Source organism: Astatotilapia calliptera, chromosome 5, assembly GCF_900246225.1.
Source record: "Astatotilapia calliptera chromosome 5, fAstCal1.2, whole genome shotgun sequence".
NCBI classification, from domain to species: Eukaryota; Metazoa; Chordata; class Actinopteri; order Cichliformes; family Cichlidae; genus Astatotilapia; species Astatotilapia calliptera.
In genome coordinates, this window is record NC_039306.1 from 26,822,256 (window position 1) to 26,839,937 (window position 17,682).

Genomic DNA, 17,682 nt, shown 5'->3' on the forward strand with positions numbered 1-17,682 from the left:
CCCCTTTCCTGATGAGTGCCCAAAGTGCCCTTTTGTTGAGGCAACTTTTAAAATTTTTTTATTTATTTATTTATTTTTTATGTGTGTGTGCGTGCGGAGTCCTGTCTGTGCCCCTCAACAATAATATTTAACTATTAATCATAGTTTTGCTAAATAAAAGGATCTGGCTTGCATCAGTCACATGATCACATTTAACCAATGATCGCCCTCGACGGCAGAACGCGCTGGTTACGAGCCGGGAACGAGCTCACAAAGAGCACGCGCATTTTTTGCGGTCCGGAGCTGTAGGAGAAACACAAGTTAACTCAGAGACACAGACTGATGGACAAACCCAGTAAGTAGGTGTACAGCGCACACTGTAGTGTGTAGCACACAGGAGTATTAGCTTATTACGTACACGTTGGTAAGCTGTCTTGTTGCAACTGACGAACTGAAACAAACGAGCGTGCTGTGTGTGCAACAGCGCGACAAACATTACCTGTCCTTTTATTAACTGCACAAGTAGTGCTGGTCACAGCTGCTGGCTACCTGTGTAAGGCTGTCATGGGTCTGTAGCTCTGTCACCGTTTTAGGGAACATATTTAGTTTTAAAGTAAGTTTCTGGGCATTTCCTGCCTTTCTGGAGGGATTATATTTCACTAAAAAACGATCTAATATGCATGTCCACATAATAATAATTATAATTATAATATATTAAAAAACACACGCTGTATTTTAAAGAACATACATTAAGAAGCAGATTATATTAGATTTATATTTTAAATAAGACAAAAGATTGTATCTCTACAGTTTAAAAATGTAATAAGCTTTGCCCTGCACAGAGTGGATAGTGAAACAAATGGAATCATCATAAATACATTATTTCATATTTATTACTTCCCCCTCCTCATTGCTTTATTATTGTAGCTCTAGTAATAAATAATAATGTAAGGATGCCCATAGTATATACAGTATTCTGAAGAAGGTCTAAAATGTCACTGTGCGTGCATGTGTGTGTTTTATGTATATAGATTTTTTTAAATTATTACTCATGATATAACATTGTGCAGACATGGCTGGTAAGGACATGAGGAGGAAACAGTAGGAGCTGTATGAGGCTACTAAAGGCAGTGCTATAACATTTTTCTGTCATCATTTTATTATAGATTAAGTGCAAGAGTTGTTAGGTGTGGATAATTAGATTATAGTTTATTGCAATAGCAAGTTGTGCCTTGTTCTCAGATAGAGAGCAAGTGGAGAGTGATATATGAAATGATGGGAAGGAAGGAAGAAGAGAAGCAAAGAGTGATTCACAGGCAGAGCCGAGTTTATGTCACAGTTTTTCGTTGCCTTATGGTTCCAAGCGCTGTCACCAATCTTTGCATTTTGTTATTATCTCATGACACTTGTTTAATCAGCTACCATCTCTCCTGTGGACTTTTTAATGTCTACAGTCTCAGATCAACACAGCCCTGCCCTTCCCATATTAGATTCTTGATGAATGTGTGTTGTTGTTATTCAGCATGGTTCAATGTGCCCCTTTTTAACTTTGAGCACCCGCCCCTTTAAACCTCTCTGCACGTCCCTGATGCCAAATGTGTATGATTTAAAGTGGGTCATGTATTTGTTCTCACTGATGTGAGCTCATGGAACATATGGAAGAGCTATGGATAGGACCATGTGTTCAGCTTGAATTAAAACTGCATCTGGTAGAGCAATTACATCCATATGCTTGAACTTTTGCTTACTTGTCTCTTATTCTGCAAACTGGTGAGATCCCCACTCCATGTCGATCAGGGCTCCAAAAAATCAAGCTTAATTTGAATAAATGAACACTTCCATTGTTCACCAGCCCAGATGGTTTGAATATGGATAAAGAGGTTGTCTGTTTAAATGTAATTTCCGAGCTAGCTCTGCAGACTAAACCTGACGGCTTTTTCTCCTCTTACAAATCTCCAAAGTTTATAGAGAGACGATAACAAAAGCTATACAGTGCAAGGAAGAAAAAACAAAACAACTCCTCTTCCGATATAAGATTAAACCACGTGCTTGGATAGTTGAATCATAACACGCCTACTTAAAGCGGTGAGAGGAGGGAAAGCAGTCTATTTCTTTCCCGCGGACGTTAGACTCATCGGCAGGATGATGGCTTGGCTGGGTTTCTTCTATCACCCATTCTGGGCTGTTTCGACGGCGCTACTGGCTGCTGTTGTGCGCCTGCAGATGCGAAACCGCTGGAATCCACAAGCCTGCGCCGTGCGGCTGACAGGGAAGACTGCCATAGTGACGGGAGCCAATACTGGTTGGTTGAATATTAAGAGCCACTAACACAGAGCTGCAGGCGAATTTTGCTGTTAAAATTCTGAATTCTTGAGGTCTTTTTGTTGTTTGTTTGTTTGTTTGTTTGGGGGGCTTGGGGGTTATTTTATTCTTATTTTTTTATTTATTTTGTGTGTGTGTGTGTGGGGGGGGGGGGGGGGGGCTTCACATTCCATGGCTATGAAGGGTTATCCACCAATTGTGATCCCAGGGTGTGTCATCACTAAATTGAGGGTCTCATTTGCAGGAATTACAGGAAATAACAAGGTAGCAGCAAGAACATGAAGAGAGGCTGTATTTGTTGCACTTCAAAAAAAAAAAGTATTACACTGAAAAGCGGCCGACATGCTTTGATGCTTTGATAAGATCGTGTAAAAATCTGTCAAAGATTCTGCATGACCGCGACGTAAATCGAGGCAAAACTCTGTGGTAAAATGGAGTGGTTCTAACTCCAGCTTTCATTCCTCTCAGCTCTCAGACACTTAAATGTGTGCATTCAGTATCCCTGCTGTTTAAAGTTATTAGGAGGTTTTTGTGGTCTTAGAATATAGTTCCCATTGCTGTTCATCATGACCAGTACCATGATCTATGCATCTATCTATATGCATCTATTTTAAAGTCATTCTAAACCTAAAATGCTAAATCTCATTCTTCGGGAGTTGCAGTGCTGCACTAATATAGATAAGGTGACCTTGAAGCATGTTAATTGTTTACTTGGAAGTTAAAAAAAAAAATCAAAAAATTCCTTTTATTACTCCAGATCAAAGGGTGTTCAACAAAGTGTCATCAAAAATTTCACCTACATTAAACATTTATTCAAGGACTAACAATCTAACCTATGAGTTCTTGCGCCTTTATTAAATCTAAAGGTAACAGAGTTGTTTAGAGAATAGGAGAAGCACTAAAACCAGTATAGTAAAAATGTAGGAGGTAGAGGCAACAATGATTAGGAAGGAGACATTCAATGTTAGCTACACACCTTTTATGTGCCGTCAAAATGTTTGATGCTTTGGATTTTCATGCCCAGCACATCACCTAATATTTGAGATGATGATGAGATGAGATCTTTTGCCCACAACCGAGATGACAGACCTTTGGGGAGACAGGTCAGGCCAGGTAGTGAGGGAAAAAAAATTGGAATGTGCATTGAAATGTACCGAAGGGGTAGCCGCATTATGATGGTAATTGAGAATTTCAAACTGTTTTTAACACTCCGACACTGGTCTCTCAATCTCCCGTTAATAGCTGCGAGCTTCTCCGTGATGTTATTAGTAGAGATGGACCAATCCGATATTACGTATCGGTATCGGTCCGATACTGACCTAAATTACTGGATCGGATATCGGAGAAAAATAAAAAATGTAATCCGATCCATTAAATATCACGAAAGCACCTCACAAAACTTGCAACACGCCGTAACTCACCTCAGAACGTTAGCACGTCGGAGCAGTATGCATCACGTGATAGAGCGGCTGTGGCATGCGGGACCTGTCGGTGGTCTGGATAGCATGTGGAGCTTCGCTAGCAACCCGGCATTTCATCTCCGACAAAGTTATCCCCGAGAGAAGTAAAGCAAGTGTGTAAGTCCATCTCTGAATGTTTGTAAAGCATTCCTGCGTTAAGCTTACCAAACGATATATGGAGCGACTGCCTCTTCTTGCTGCTACTTCAATCATGAAACTGCTTAACGATCAGCTGATCGGCTTTTCTGTCTCTAGTTTGCTTTTGGCCCACTTTGCACCAGAAAGAGGAAACCAGCAGCTGAACAACAGCAGCACGTTTAAGCTTGATCAGCTGTTGTTAGAATTTATTTAATATAACTTTCTACACCAGGATCTTTTTCTACAGCTGACGCTGGTAACTGTGCAGGGGCGGATCTAGCAAAGTTTAGCCAGGGGGGCCGATAGGGCATTAACAGGGAAAAGGAGGCACAAAGACATACTTTTCTTTCTTATTCTCATTTAAAATGTCTAGCTTTTAATAAATAATTATCTGACACCCAAAGTTTTAATTTGATGTAAAATGAATAGAAGTCAATTATTGTATATAGTAACTATTAAGTCTAATATATACACCCTAGTAAGCTATAGTAGTTTTTCCTTTGGGAAGGTACCATCTGTGCAGTCTGCAATTTTGTTGAAGAAAGATGTTGAATCTATTTAATATTTCTTGAAAAATAATTGATTTCTGTGCATTTTTTTTCACACTGCATCAAATTAAGGTTGATTACGTCGATTAAGCATCATGAGGTGGAGCGTGAGGGGTGGTTCCCTATTTTTTATTTATTTATTTTTGTTGTTGCTGGGAGTTGGAACCCTATTAGTTAGGTTGCTTAATATTTATGCCAAGTACTCTTTAAAATACCAGAATAGGGAGGATGGTGTAGGTTTAAGTTTATTAGATTGATCAGTATTGCTGAACTATGAAATATTTTTTTTTGCATACAGGTATAACAGAATAGCTTTAGTGTAGTTGTTGTTTTAAACTTGAGTATGAACTTATACAAAATGCAGCAAGATATTTAAAAAACAGTTTTGTTGATTAAAAAACACTATATCGGATTCATATCGGTATCGGCAGATATCCAAATTTATGATATCGGTATCGGTATCGGACATAAAAAAGTGGTATCGTGCCATCTCTAGTTATTAGCCGTCGATTCTGTGGTCTTGTCACTCTTTTTTGCTCACATAGCAGATTCTGAGACCTCACGACCGCAGCCAACTGATCCGAGGTGTAATCCAGCTTCCGACCAGAGATGTTGTTCTGAGTTGATTCTTTCCTGATGTAATCCAACATACATACGCTCAAAGGTGTTATTCTGAGCATTCACTGCAGTCGTAAGCGCCTCCAAGCTCTTAACCATGCTGCCTTCAGTGAGCCCTTTCTGAGAAGTCGCACCTGTCGTTCCAATCCCAGCGGGCAGCCTTGTGGGGATTTGAACAGCCGGTTCCGCTCTCTTAATTCTCCGATAAGCCAGGGCCAAGCCAGCTCCGATCAGCAAGAACCCTGTTATCATGGTTCCAAATAGGTAGATATCTTCAGCGTCCTCGATCGACAGTCCTGCCAGGCACACGATCCTCTGCCACCCGTCCATCGTGTATCCGGCAGGGAAAGTCCATCCAGGGCACTCGGGTTCTCCCGAGCCCAGACTTCTCGTTAAAGGGTGTCAATAGCATTCAGAGACCAGTTGATCAAATCCATAATTCTCTTTTAGGTTTTAGACACAGACTGTGAGAGAGTGTTCCAGGGAAAGTAATACAAAAAAAGACACGAGACTAGACAAGGACATAAGAACTAGCAGGGAAGATAAGGGAGAGGAGAAAAAGTGCGTCCGCCTCCTCCGAGAGCCAAAGATTTGAGTAAGCACCCTGAACATTCATGGTGAGCATGGTTGCTTACTCTTTGGTTCTGCAATTGTTTGTACAAATGTCAAAAAGACCCTTTCAGTTTCTTTGGTTTTTCTTTCTGTTTTGTTTTGTTTTTTGTTGGGGTTTTTTTGTCATTATATCACAGTTGTTTTTCCTGTCATTCTAGGGCTTGATGTATAGCCTTGTGGCAAGAGTAGGACCCTAACACAGAATTTGGAAACACGAGGGAATAAAAACACAATGCCCTGGGTCATTGCCCCAGGGCATTGTGTTTTGAGTTCAAAATCCTGGATCAGTAACCCAGAGGCCATGACACGTCCAAATGTTTTATGACTTTGTCAGTCTGGAGTGATCACATCACTGTTTCCTGTGTTTTTAAAAAAATACAAATATCATGGGGTCCCTGAGGACCTCAGTCAAAAGTATCCATATCCCTACGCAGTCTTAAGATGGATTTCTTCACTTAATGTTTGGCATGGATGTTAAACTAAAGCATCACACAGTATCAAGGGGAGTACAGTCATTTTAAAAGAAAACACTATTATATATTATTTGCTATTGTTCTTAAAGTAATTTATTCTGATGTCCCAAGGAAGTTTATGCAGTTGGTAGTCTATGCCTGTTAAATATTTCAGTAGGATGAGGGTTAAATTGTAACTTTATCCACTTTGTTACTAGGAGCCATATAATCTGTTACCATTTCTTTGGTTAAATGGATGCAAAAAAATGCCAAATTCAGCACAGTCTGTCAGGCATAAATGTGTATGTGTGCAACAACAAGATTATTCCACAAAGAGCTAAAAAATTCTGGGAAATGTCTGATTATCAACAGCCTCATTTTTTACCATTACCCAAATATGTTTTGGGGTTTTTTTAGAATACAGTCAAAGAAACACAATAGAACACTTTCAAAGTAGAAAGAGAGTAGAAACACAGAAAAGACTGCAACCATTTCAGTCTAACACAATGGATTATCTCTGTGTATATAAATATACAAATATGTGTATACTTAAACACCCATCTTCCAGCTTCTGAGGAATTAAAACACATTTTCCAGTTATGCGGGAATAAGAGCGTGGGAATAAGTGAAAGCACTGAAAACAGTAATACTCGCTTTGTGAACTGGGAGATGTGTTATAAATAACCTGCTTATTGAGTCTGTCCAACAGTTTTACTCTGAATTTGCACTTACAAAGTGACCCAAAGACAACGCCACTGTTAAAGGTGCTTTCGTAGCTCTTTGGAATGCTCGAATGCTACTGTGACCACAATAAAAGACTGAGGTAGAATATTTAGTTCAGTGCAGTGAAGGTACTAACACCGGACTGTCAGATAAACAATCAGACACAGTGGGAAAGACTCACTGTATTATTTGTGGTTTTTGTCATTTTGGTCATTATAGGAGTCTCTAAATCAAAGTTACTGATGACAATTATTACCTGATGTAGCGTTGCTTATGACTTATTTAATAAAAAAACTTAGCAACATATTTCTGACTAAAGTGTGTTTAATTAAATTTAAACAAACTGATTCCACACAACGTAACTATGGAGCTAGCAAAGAAGTCTCTCCCGTGTGTGTGTGTGTGTGTGTGTGTGTGTGTGTGTGTGTGTGTGTGTGTGTGTGTGTGTGTGTGTGTGTGTCTGCTACGCTGATACACTCTCTATGATGGATAATTGAAAGCAAATGACAATTAGTGGAAATGTGGAAGTGTTTGTGGTTTAGATTTGTCTTTCTGAAGTTTTCCTTGCTGCTAATTTAAATGACTTCAAAGGAAGATATCTCACTGAGTGTGTACCTTTTTAAAAATCCTCTCAGCACACGTGTTCAGCATATGTGGTGTCGAAATTGAGGCCCGTTTGTAAATTATCCCAGATGATAACATGTGCATGAAGATGACAAAAAAAATGTTGCTTAATAAAACAAGTTTGCCCATAAGCTGCAGTGGATCATCCAGCAAAAGAAGAGATAATTCAGCTCCACAGTTCCTGACCGGAACATCAAAGTCATCCACCAACCAGACGTTCGTGGAAAGTGGGAGTTGTGGGAAACCGTAAGAATTGGGACTTGCTTAAAACGTGATTTAGAGTGTGTAAAGCGAAGACCCAAAATGCAGAATGCAAAGACCAAATCTAAAACAAAACGCAAGCCACATATCTCAGTTGAAGATCGTCTGAACAAAAACCCAGAATAGAAACTAAAATGTCCCATTTACATAGTAACAGTATCCAGGCAATATAGTGAAACACATGTGGCACTGTTTATACGAAGACACATTGAGGGTAGTCATGGGAAACAGGTGGGGAATGTGAAACAGCTTGAATTAATTATGTATAAAAAGACAAAGAGCACAACCAGTTACCAAAATAAAATAGGACGCCATCACTGAAATAGACAGATGTGACACTAAGACTTGACATAGAATGACATGGGGGAAGAAAGCTGGGGGGGGGGGGGAATCACATAAGCAACTACACTAAAACGACGCTAACAAGAATTCAAATGGAAATGAACAGAAGCTACAAACTAAAAAATCCAAATGCATGAAAATCAAATATAACAATAAATGACCCAACAAAGTCCACAAAACTCTGGGTCTATGATCCAGGATCGTGACAGGATTAGCATTAGTGTTAGAAGCCTAGTTTCTTTTATGCTGATTTACACTAATTGGGAATTCTAAACTGTGAAATGTAATTGTCCTGTAATGTTCTCTTAATAAAGAGTAGAATTTGTGTAGTAATGTAGAATTACTACATCAATTTGTGTAGAATTACACAAATTGATAATGGATGCAAATTGCAGGTCTTAAAGACCTCTACTGTGAAACCAATTGCAAGTTTGCATTTGAGAAAGTTTATCGTTAGGGCTTGATCAGGCGACCTTGAACTCTATAACCTCCTCTTCCATGGTTTACCTTTTAGCTATTTCTCTCTGCTCTCTCCTCTTTCCTTTCACCCTCAACGTGATGCAGCAGCTAGCTCTCAGAACCTGGTTAATAATAAAACAAGGTTTTTCCTTCCCACTGTTGCCAACTTCTTGCTCGGAGGTGGTTGTGTTATTGTTGGGGATTCTTTCGACACTCCAGGATCAGTTCAAATTGCCTTGAGATGACTGTTGTTGTGAAATGGCACTATAGAAATAATAAAGTTGAATTTAGTTGCAACAAAAACCTGACATGATGCTCTCAAATAAAACTGTTTCCCTCTAAGGTTTAGGAGAGGAAATATTTTCCTTTCAGTTCTAAATGTTAAAGGGGTTTGGTTGTAATGGAGAACCGTTTAAAGATTGCATCATTTCATGATATCAGTGAACCTTCCCTCAGTGAGTGAGATAAGAACAACTATCTTTTAGTAGTTTGTCCTCACGTTCATCCTCGCTTTTTTTTTTTTTTTTTAGAAAGATTCGGGTCTTCGCCTATTTGGGTATATGTTTTAAAACCACTAATATGCGATATACATACATATATGTGTGTATAAAACATGTCACAGTTTCTGAGCAATAAAGATCTGCTTCACTCTGCTTAAGCTGCATATCTGCAAGCAAATGCAAGAAAACACAGAACAAATGCCCAGATAATGTGAAAACTGCTTAAACTTAGAATAAAATCATAACGTTTGTTTTAGGTTTTAGACCTTATGTAAATCTGTCTTTTGATTAATCTGTTATTTAAGCATATTTCAACAAGTAATGTTTTGTTTTGTTCCACTCTGCTAGGGATTGGAAAGTTCATTGCCCTGGACTTTGCACGTCGTGGGGCTCGTGTTATCTTGGCTTGTCGGAGCGAGGCAAGGGGCACAGCAGCACTTAACGAAATTAGGGAAAAAACAGGAAACTTGGATGTACATCTGCGTCTGGTGGACCTTTCCAGTATGGACTCTGTCCGAGCATTTGCTGAGAGGATTCTTAAAGAGGAGAAGGCGCTGCACATCCTCGTCAACAATGCTGGAGTATCAGGTGATACAAGCAGAGCCGGTCCGAGGATTTCAACACAACCACCAAATCACGCTCACTGCTCATAACTAAATGAAGATGAGCACATACACACAAACTAGAAATAGGCAAATGAATTACATTTCTTATTTTATTTTAAACTGTTTGGGGAAAATATATTCAAATATGGAAAAAAAATCTAAATTCTAAAGATTAATGGCAACATTTTTACAAGATAAAAGCAACACTGTTGTACATCACAAGGTCAAACCTGGAAGAATTTGAGACAATTTGAGCGTTTCATTTGGACATTTTGTGTTAAAATAGTAATCTAACACACAATGTTGTGAGATGTAGCAAAAAAAGCTAGCTATTATAAATTATCAATGAAAATGCAGTTCTACTAAAGTTGGCGAGCAAACAGCAAGCAAGGCTTGTTCTAATGTAAAACACATCAGCTGGCCAGGGACTATATTCAATTTAATTTGTCGAAAATTAAAAGCCAGCTCTAATATGCATAACAACAAAAACAAAAACACACAAAAACATGTCTGTTTGGGTTTTTTTGTTTAGTGAGTGAATCATTGAACAACAGTTTCATCTAGCATGACAGCAGGGATTGAGGAGATGCACACAGAAATCAGGGGCCTAAACAAATGGATCATTGTCGTGACTGGATACAGAAAGCAACGCTTCGCAATAGCTAAACAATCTAGAACAGGGTGCCAAACATAAGGCCCGGAAGCCAAAATCAGCCTAATAAAGACTCCAACCAGGTCTGCTGGACGTCTTTGGAAAATTTGAAGGATGGCATATATTTTGCACCTAAACTGTATTTTCATCAATTTGACACATTTATACAGATCTCATCCACAGCCATTCATACCACACCAAAGTAATAAAGTAATAGATAAACAATAAACCACAGAAAAGCTCCTGTTTCTTTTTCACAGCTATACAATTTTGTGTGTCCGCAGTAAAATAGATAAATAGATAAATAAAATATGACAAATGTCTGTGAATTAACAAAAACTTTCTGCTTTATAATTACTGGACAGTTTAGACAATGGGCTACCAGAACTTTTTCTGTAATTTTACACATTACTTTACATTACAACTCTACAGATTTCTTTCTTTTACTACAGTAGGATTTCTTTTTTTTATGTAAAGCAAACTGAGACACGCTGTTTAATTAGCACATCTTTATCTTATATTGCCATATTTCAGAGATTAAATGTGCAGTTGAACTACTTTACACTGACATAAAGGGGAGTTTTGATGGTCGCTTACGATTAAAGTGGCACATATGTGTCCCACGATCTAAAATCAATTTGACATCTCCGATCTCGAATTTGTATGGCAGACTTTGCAGGGCAGCAACGCAAATATTTACAAGTACAATTCTGAAAAAGTTGGAATGCTGCGTAAAATGTAAAGAAAACAGGATGCAATGATTTGCAGATCTCATAAACCCATATTTTATTTTAGAAGATAGAACACGTAAACATTTAAAGTATGGGGGGGGGTGTTACCATCCACTCTTCTTTTAACAACAGTCTGTAAATGTCTGGGGACATCGAATGCATCAAACTGCGGAGCTGCTAGACTTTTTGGCAAGGATTGTTGTCCCATTCTTGTCTGATAAAGTATTCTAGCTGCTAATTTCATGATATGCCAAATATTTTCAACACTTCCCATCTTTACTTCTGAGAACCTCTGCCTCTTTAAGATGCTATTTTTATTCCCGTTCATGTTATCATGTTCCTTCATCTGTTTCTTTTTAGCACCACTATGTTCTATGTTCCATTGCCAAACAAAGCGGAGATTTGTAAATCATTGCATTATGTAAGCAGTGTTCCAACTTTCTGAAGTTGTCTTGTACTAAAACACCACACAGAGTACCAGAGAGTGGTACACGGTGTGCTAGCCTTGTGTTAAACATCAACCTTAGAAAACCTAGTCTGATTTATGACGTCAACTTTTAGATCAACTTTTAATTCTAGGGATTTAACTTTTTATCAATCAGGTTTACCAAGGAACATAACCAAAGATGGATTTGAGGAATCTTTTGCTACTAACCACCTGGGACCTTTTCTTCTCACCAACCTGCTGCTGGGTAAGACTGTGGGGTCTATTTAACACAGGGGATGTACTGTGTTGAGAAAACGAAATGCATAATACACTACTGCCTGCAATTGTCAGGTCATCCTAAATATCTGCCATTTTTTTGGTGTCTCCCCTTCTCATCGTATCCTTACTGCCACAACGTGTTTCATATTCTTTCCAGACCTGATGAAGAGTTCGTCTCCATCCCGTATCGTCAGCGTCAGCTCAGTCAACCACAAGAGGGGTAATGTGGACTTTTCTCATTTTCACGGCAAGAACCTGAGCTATGGCATGGATCAAGTCTACAACAACACTAAGCTGCACAATATCATCTGTACCAACGAGCTAGCACGCAGACTAAAAGGCACAGGTAGGCTACAGGAAAGCAAATATTATGAATGTACAGGAGGGATCTCTGCCATTGGAAGAGCACTGAAAGAAAATAAATGACAAAATAAGAAGCAGTAACAAAAGATGGATGATGATCACATTCAGATTTAAAAATACACATAAGCCATGGCTTTATGTGATTTAAATAATAATGCACTCTGATGATGATCAGTCTTTAAAAGTTATTCTCATAGGACCCTTGTTTGTTGGGCTTCCTGCTCCTCTCTGTATTTGTATTGTTTGCCCCATACATTATACAGTAGTTTGTCTGTTTTTCTAAGAAATCTGAAAGATGAAACTGGCTTTGAATATTCATAAAATATGCTGGTAAAATACTGAGAGATTCTAGATTCTAGAAAGTATTAAACTTTCATTTTCAGTTTTTGCATCATGCTGAAAGTCAATCTCTAGCAATCATTAGAGGCTGAACGGTGGCTTGTTGGATGATGTTATTTCATTACAGAATGTTACATCCTGTGAGGCTGTGGGAGTGTGTGGACAAACTGTGAACTTCAGTTTGTACCATCAAAAACAGGCCAGCTCCATCTGCTTCACCCACTCCAGCCTCTAATACTTAGGATAAAATTAATTTCTCAACATCCTATCAAACCCTCAGTGCTTACCTTTTCAGTGACCGTCTCAGTGTTGTTTTTTGTTGTACTTTTATCATTACATAGATGTAACTGCAAACTCCGTCCACCCCGGTATTGTGATGACAGAAGTAATGAGACACTATTCGTTTTGGGTCCGTTGGATTTTCAACCTTATTGGGTTTTTCTTTTTCAAGGTAAGTTGAAACAGGCAACCAAACTAAAATAAGATACCAAATCCAGACTGTTTCAATGATGGCACAAACCAAACTGCTAAAACTAGAATAACAAGTTCAAGCGCTAAAACATTTCACATATCTGTGGTTAAGTATAAAATGAAGCTTTCCTGCTGTAGGAATCTTAGGAATCCTTTGTTCTTATTCTTTGCTTTTTTCCCCTTGTGGTTGTATCCTCATCTCTTTCATTTTTAGCCTTGTCTCTCAGATGTATACATCTGTTCTCGCATTTATATTGACATTTTAAACATGGGATAATCTGCTGCAAAGTGGGAAAAGAAAACTACAGTTAGGTCCACAACTTTTTGAACAGTGACACCAATTTTGTAACTTTACCTCTCTCAATCGCCAAAATAGATTTCATATTAAACAACTGAAGTGATTGAAGTGCAGACTTTTACATTTTCCTATCATTGTCAAAGTCTACAATCAAGAGACACCTGGAATGGAAATACAGAACGTTTACAGCACAATACAAACCACTGGTAGCTTTTAGCAAGGCCAAATGCGGCTTTGCCAGAAAACTTCTAAAGAGCCTACCCAGTGCAGTATTTGGTGCATTTGGTAATGTCCAAGGATTTTCACCCCCTTGAATTAATACTTCAGTCGGACATTGACTTAGCATTCACTGTGGTGGTGTGTAGAGGCAGAATTATTATATACTTGCACCCCCTAACATTACCTTACAATATATTGTAAGGGAAAGTTATTCATCTGTGACTTGTATCTGTGGTGTCATCCAGTGCTCAACAACTGGCTCTAACTAGGCACAAAACAGGGCTGGGATTACATGTTTTCCAGCTGCATATTTGTAGCTCTAAGGATGTTTGTTGACCTTAATTTTCATGTTTCCTCTCCACCTTTCCTAATCTCCCTTTCAGTCACCAGAAGCAGGGGCAGTGAGCACAATCTATTGTGCTGTAGCAGAGGAGCTGGAGGGTGTAACCGGAAAGTATGTTGATAGCGACTGTTCCCTGACTCTGCCTATCCCTTTAGCTCGGGATGCTGCCCTCGCGGTCAAGGACTTTGAATTCTGCGAAAGACTGACATCAAAGCTCTGAAACCACTAGCTGGGAGGGTTTGATAACAAGAGGGGTCAAATTCCAAAGTCATTCACACTGCACCTACTGCCTATGCAATTCTGCCACCACAATGTCTGATTTTTACTATTTTGCCTTAAGTAATTTGCATGCACATTTTCTTTAAATAACTGTATTTTTGTTAATAAAGTTTAACCAACAGTGACCACTCAGTGCAATTCTTTCTTTTTAAAGGAACATTTAGTGAAATCTTACAAGTTGTGTCTGTGTCCCTTGGGATCATTGCTAAATAGCTTGAATGATTTTTCAGAATATGCATTACGTCTGTGTAACCATCATGCTATAAAGGGTTATGAATTTCCTTGAGGTCTGAGAGAAATCAGTTTCTCCTGGGAAAGAGGCTGACACCCTGTGGCCAACAAGCCAAAATGCTTTCACAGAAATTACAGCGCAAACTAGAATGAGTGACACAATCACTTCCCTTTATTGATTAATTCAGTAAGACACAATCATTCTGTGCTTTTCGAAGAATTTATACAGCGTTCATTCCCTCATGCTATCAGCCTTGTTACTTTGCTGCAGAGACAGACAGTGAGAGAACATTATGATTAACAAAGATTTGCATGCATGTATTAAGGTTCTTTAGATAAGATCATATTGTGGCTTTTTCAAAAATGTGACTTATCACCAATTATCTTGCACCAATCAAATACCTTTCTGACGCCCCTGGGTTATTTCATGGATGATCTCTTCGAGCACTGGAGTCACGTGATCCAGCTGTTTTGGTGAAAGACGGACAGAAATCTCCACGGTCTTCTCCTGGGCAGAATATGCACACATAAGTGTTATTGTCTGAAACAGGTCTCGCTTATAAATGAGACACTGAGTCTCAATTGGACTACCCGTATAAATAAAGGTTAAATAAAACATAAAAATAATGTCTTATGTTGAATTAAAAAAGTGTTTTAACTGTGACTGGATTGAAAATATTACACTAGTTGTGAAGGCAATTTGTTTGTCTGTGTGCGCAAGCACTCACAGGATTTCCACCACGTTCTGTCTGAGGAACCTGTTGGACGGTGACTTCTTCAAACTGGCCATCCTCTGATCGAGGCTCCATGTCCTTTCTCCCTTCTCGCTCCTGCAGCACGGACACATGCACGCATAGATGGTAAAATGGCCTGTATTTTATATAGCGCTTTACTAGTCCCTAAGGACCCCAAAGCGCTTTACATATCCAGTCATCCACCCATTCACACACACATTCACACACTGGTGATGGCAAGCTACATTGTAGCCACAGCCACCCTGGGGCGCACTGACAGAGGCGAGGCTGCCGGACACTGGCGCCACCGGGCCCTCTGACCACCACCAGTAGGCAACGGGTGAAGTGTCTTGCCCAAGGACACAACGACCGAGACTGTCCAAGCCGGGGCTCGAACCTGCAACCTTCCGATTACAAGGCAAACTCCCAACTCTTGAGCCACGATCGCCCCCAAATGATGAACAAAATGAGACAAGCTGCTTTTTTTAATTTCTTAAGAAGCTTTGTCTTCTGTCTTTAAGTCACAGTTTAAAATAACCTTTATTCATCTTGTGAAACAAATCGCAGTTCATTTCAATCTAAATTTTGTTTTATATCTTTCCTGAGGGTCAAGAACTACAAAACTGAAAAATTCTAGAAAAGAGTGAAAAATGACAGTCAAAATGCAGTAAAGTGATGCCATAAACTATACATAAGCTCAGTGAGTGAGCAAATTCTCCACTTGGACTGTTTCTCTACCGTGTGAGATTCCACAAGGTGCAATTCTGGATCCATGATTATTTTCCTTTTCCATCCTTCCTTTAGCATGCATCGATCTTTGATTCAATTTTTTTTCTGGAATTTGTATCATTTCTATGCTAATGATATTCAGATGTCCACTGTAGCTGACTGTTCATCACAGATTAGTCAGTGGCTTCGGTAATTGCCTTGTTTTAAACTAACAAGACTGAGGCCATGATTATGGCTCTTCTTGAAATACATTCAAGAATCAGTCAAGTGATTGCTTCCTTTCGCTCATCTGCGTAGACCAGTGTTCGTTATCATGGTGTAACATTCGACTCCTCAGACTTTGAGTCACACATAAAATCTATCTCACATTCCTGTTACTTTCACTTAAGGAGCATTTCTAAATCGCAAAGTATGGTCCACACCTTTGAACTAGAGAAAATTGTTCATGCATTTGTGTCACCACACCTAGATTATTGTAACACCTTATTTACCGGGTTAGATAAATCATCGCTTTCACATCTGCAAGCGAATTTGCATTACCCGAATTTTATTCTCTTTATGTTGGCTTCCAGTTGAGTCGAGAATTTGTTTTAAAATTCCCACACTTACATGCAACTTCTTGTTAAACACCCTTCTGCTTGCTGTTTTCACTCACAAGCTCTACCAGTTGGTCCCCATACTAGACTAAAGACTAGGAAGAGACACAGCCTTTCAGCCTGTGGCACTAAAGCTCTTGAAGAGTTTACCACTCCAGCTCTGTTTATCCAACTCTGTGGAGTCCTTTAAAAAAAAGTTAAACCTTTTCTGTTTAGTGAGGCCTTTTGTTGACATTCTTTAGTTATTTATGCTTTTATCTATTTTTATTCTGTTTTAATATGCTTCTCCATTGATTTTAATTTTAACTTTTAAATGTTGTTCATCCTTTGTGACTCTTGTCACTAAAAAGCATTACATAAATATGTCTGTGAAGGTTCTCAGTCATCCAGGTCATCGTAGTCAAAGGAGCTTGCAAAGAAAAGCGTCTGGACTTCTTTAAGTTACTTGAAGACGTTTCACCTCTCATCCGAGAAGCTTCTTCAGTTCTAAGGTCAAATGGTGGAGAGTCCCAGATATAAACCTAGTGGGAGTGACCCCCCACAGAGGGATAAAAGGACCCCCTGATGATCCTCTAATCGCCTGAGCCAAGGTGTGAACCCACACTAGGTTTATATCTGGGACTCTCCACCATTTGACCTTAGAACTGAAGAAGCTTCTCGGATGAGAGGTGAAACGTCTTCAAGTAACTTAAAGAAGTCCAGACGCTTTTCTTTGCAAGCTCATTACATAAATAGACTGTACTTACTGTGTTATTTGCTAGGGAAAAAAACAACAACAAAAACTTAATAGGCCAATTCTTTATTTGCTACATTAAAAAGTCTGTAGGCAATATTCCACAATATTTTCAGTTATTTCACAGAGCCTTTTGGTTTTTCAGGAACAGTAGTAATCAGTTTACCAGTATGTAAAAGGAACTAATCCTAACCTTCAGAAAAGTTTGGGATCATACACCAATGAGCTAAACAGCTGATTCATGACTGAAAATCATGACTGATTTTGTGGTCTGGATTGACCAATTCTTTCAGCTCTAATTTAGCCCTAGCTGTGCACACATGCTGCTTACCTTCATCAGCATCAACTCTTTTGGGCTAAAGAACGTGATGTGTCCCTCCGTCCTCTGAACCAGCAGCGCCATCAGGCACACCAGCACCACACAACCAGCAACTGCTCCACGCATGCTCAATTTTCTCTGTCCCTTAGAAACATACACATTGGTATATACAGAGCAGAAAGTTCACACACAATACAGTCTGAAGGTGGCCAAGGGGCTCTATTTTGCTGTGGTCGACATCTGACATGACATGCAGCACGTAACCAAGAGCGGACAAAGAAACACAAGGAATCTCA

At 39.1% G+C, this 17,682-nt stretch overlaps 1 protein-coding gene across 1 annotated transcript; it reads left to right on the forward strand.

Annotated features, from left to right (window-relative positions):
* The first annotated feature begins 2,070 nt into the window (after positions 1 to 2,070).
* LOC113022770 (retinol dehydrogenase 11) lies at positions 2,071 to 14,183 on the forward strand. Its single transcript, XM_026168547.1, has 6 exons — positions 2,071 to 2,281; positions 9,387 to 9,626; positions 11,629 to 11,718; positions 11,890 to 12,078; positions 12,776 to 12,885; positions 13,806 to 14,183. Exons 1-6 carry the CDS (start codon positions 2,122 to 2,124, stop codon positions 13,983 to 13,985), a joined length of 969 nt encoding a protein of 322 aa, XP_026024332.1. The 5' UTR covers positions 2,071 to 2,121; the 3' UTR covers positions 13,986 to 14,183.
* Positions 14,184 to 17,682: the final 3,499 nt, after the last annotated feature.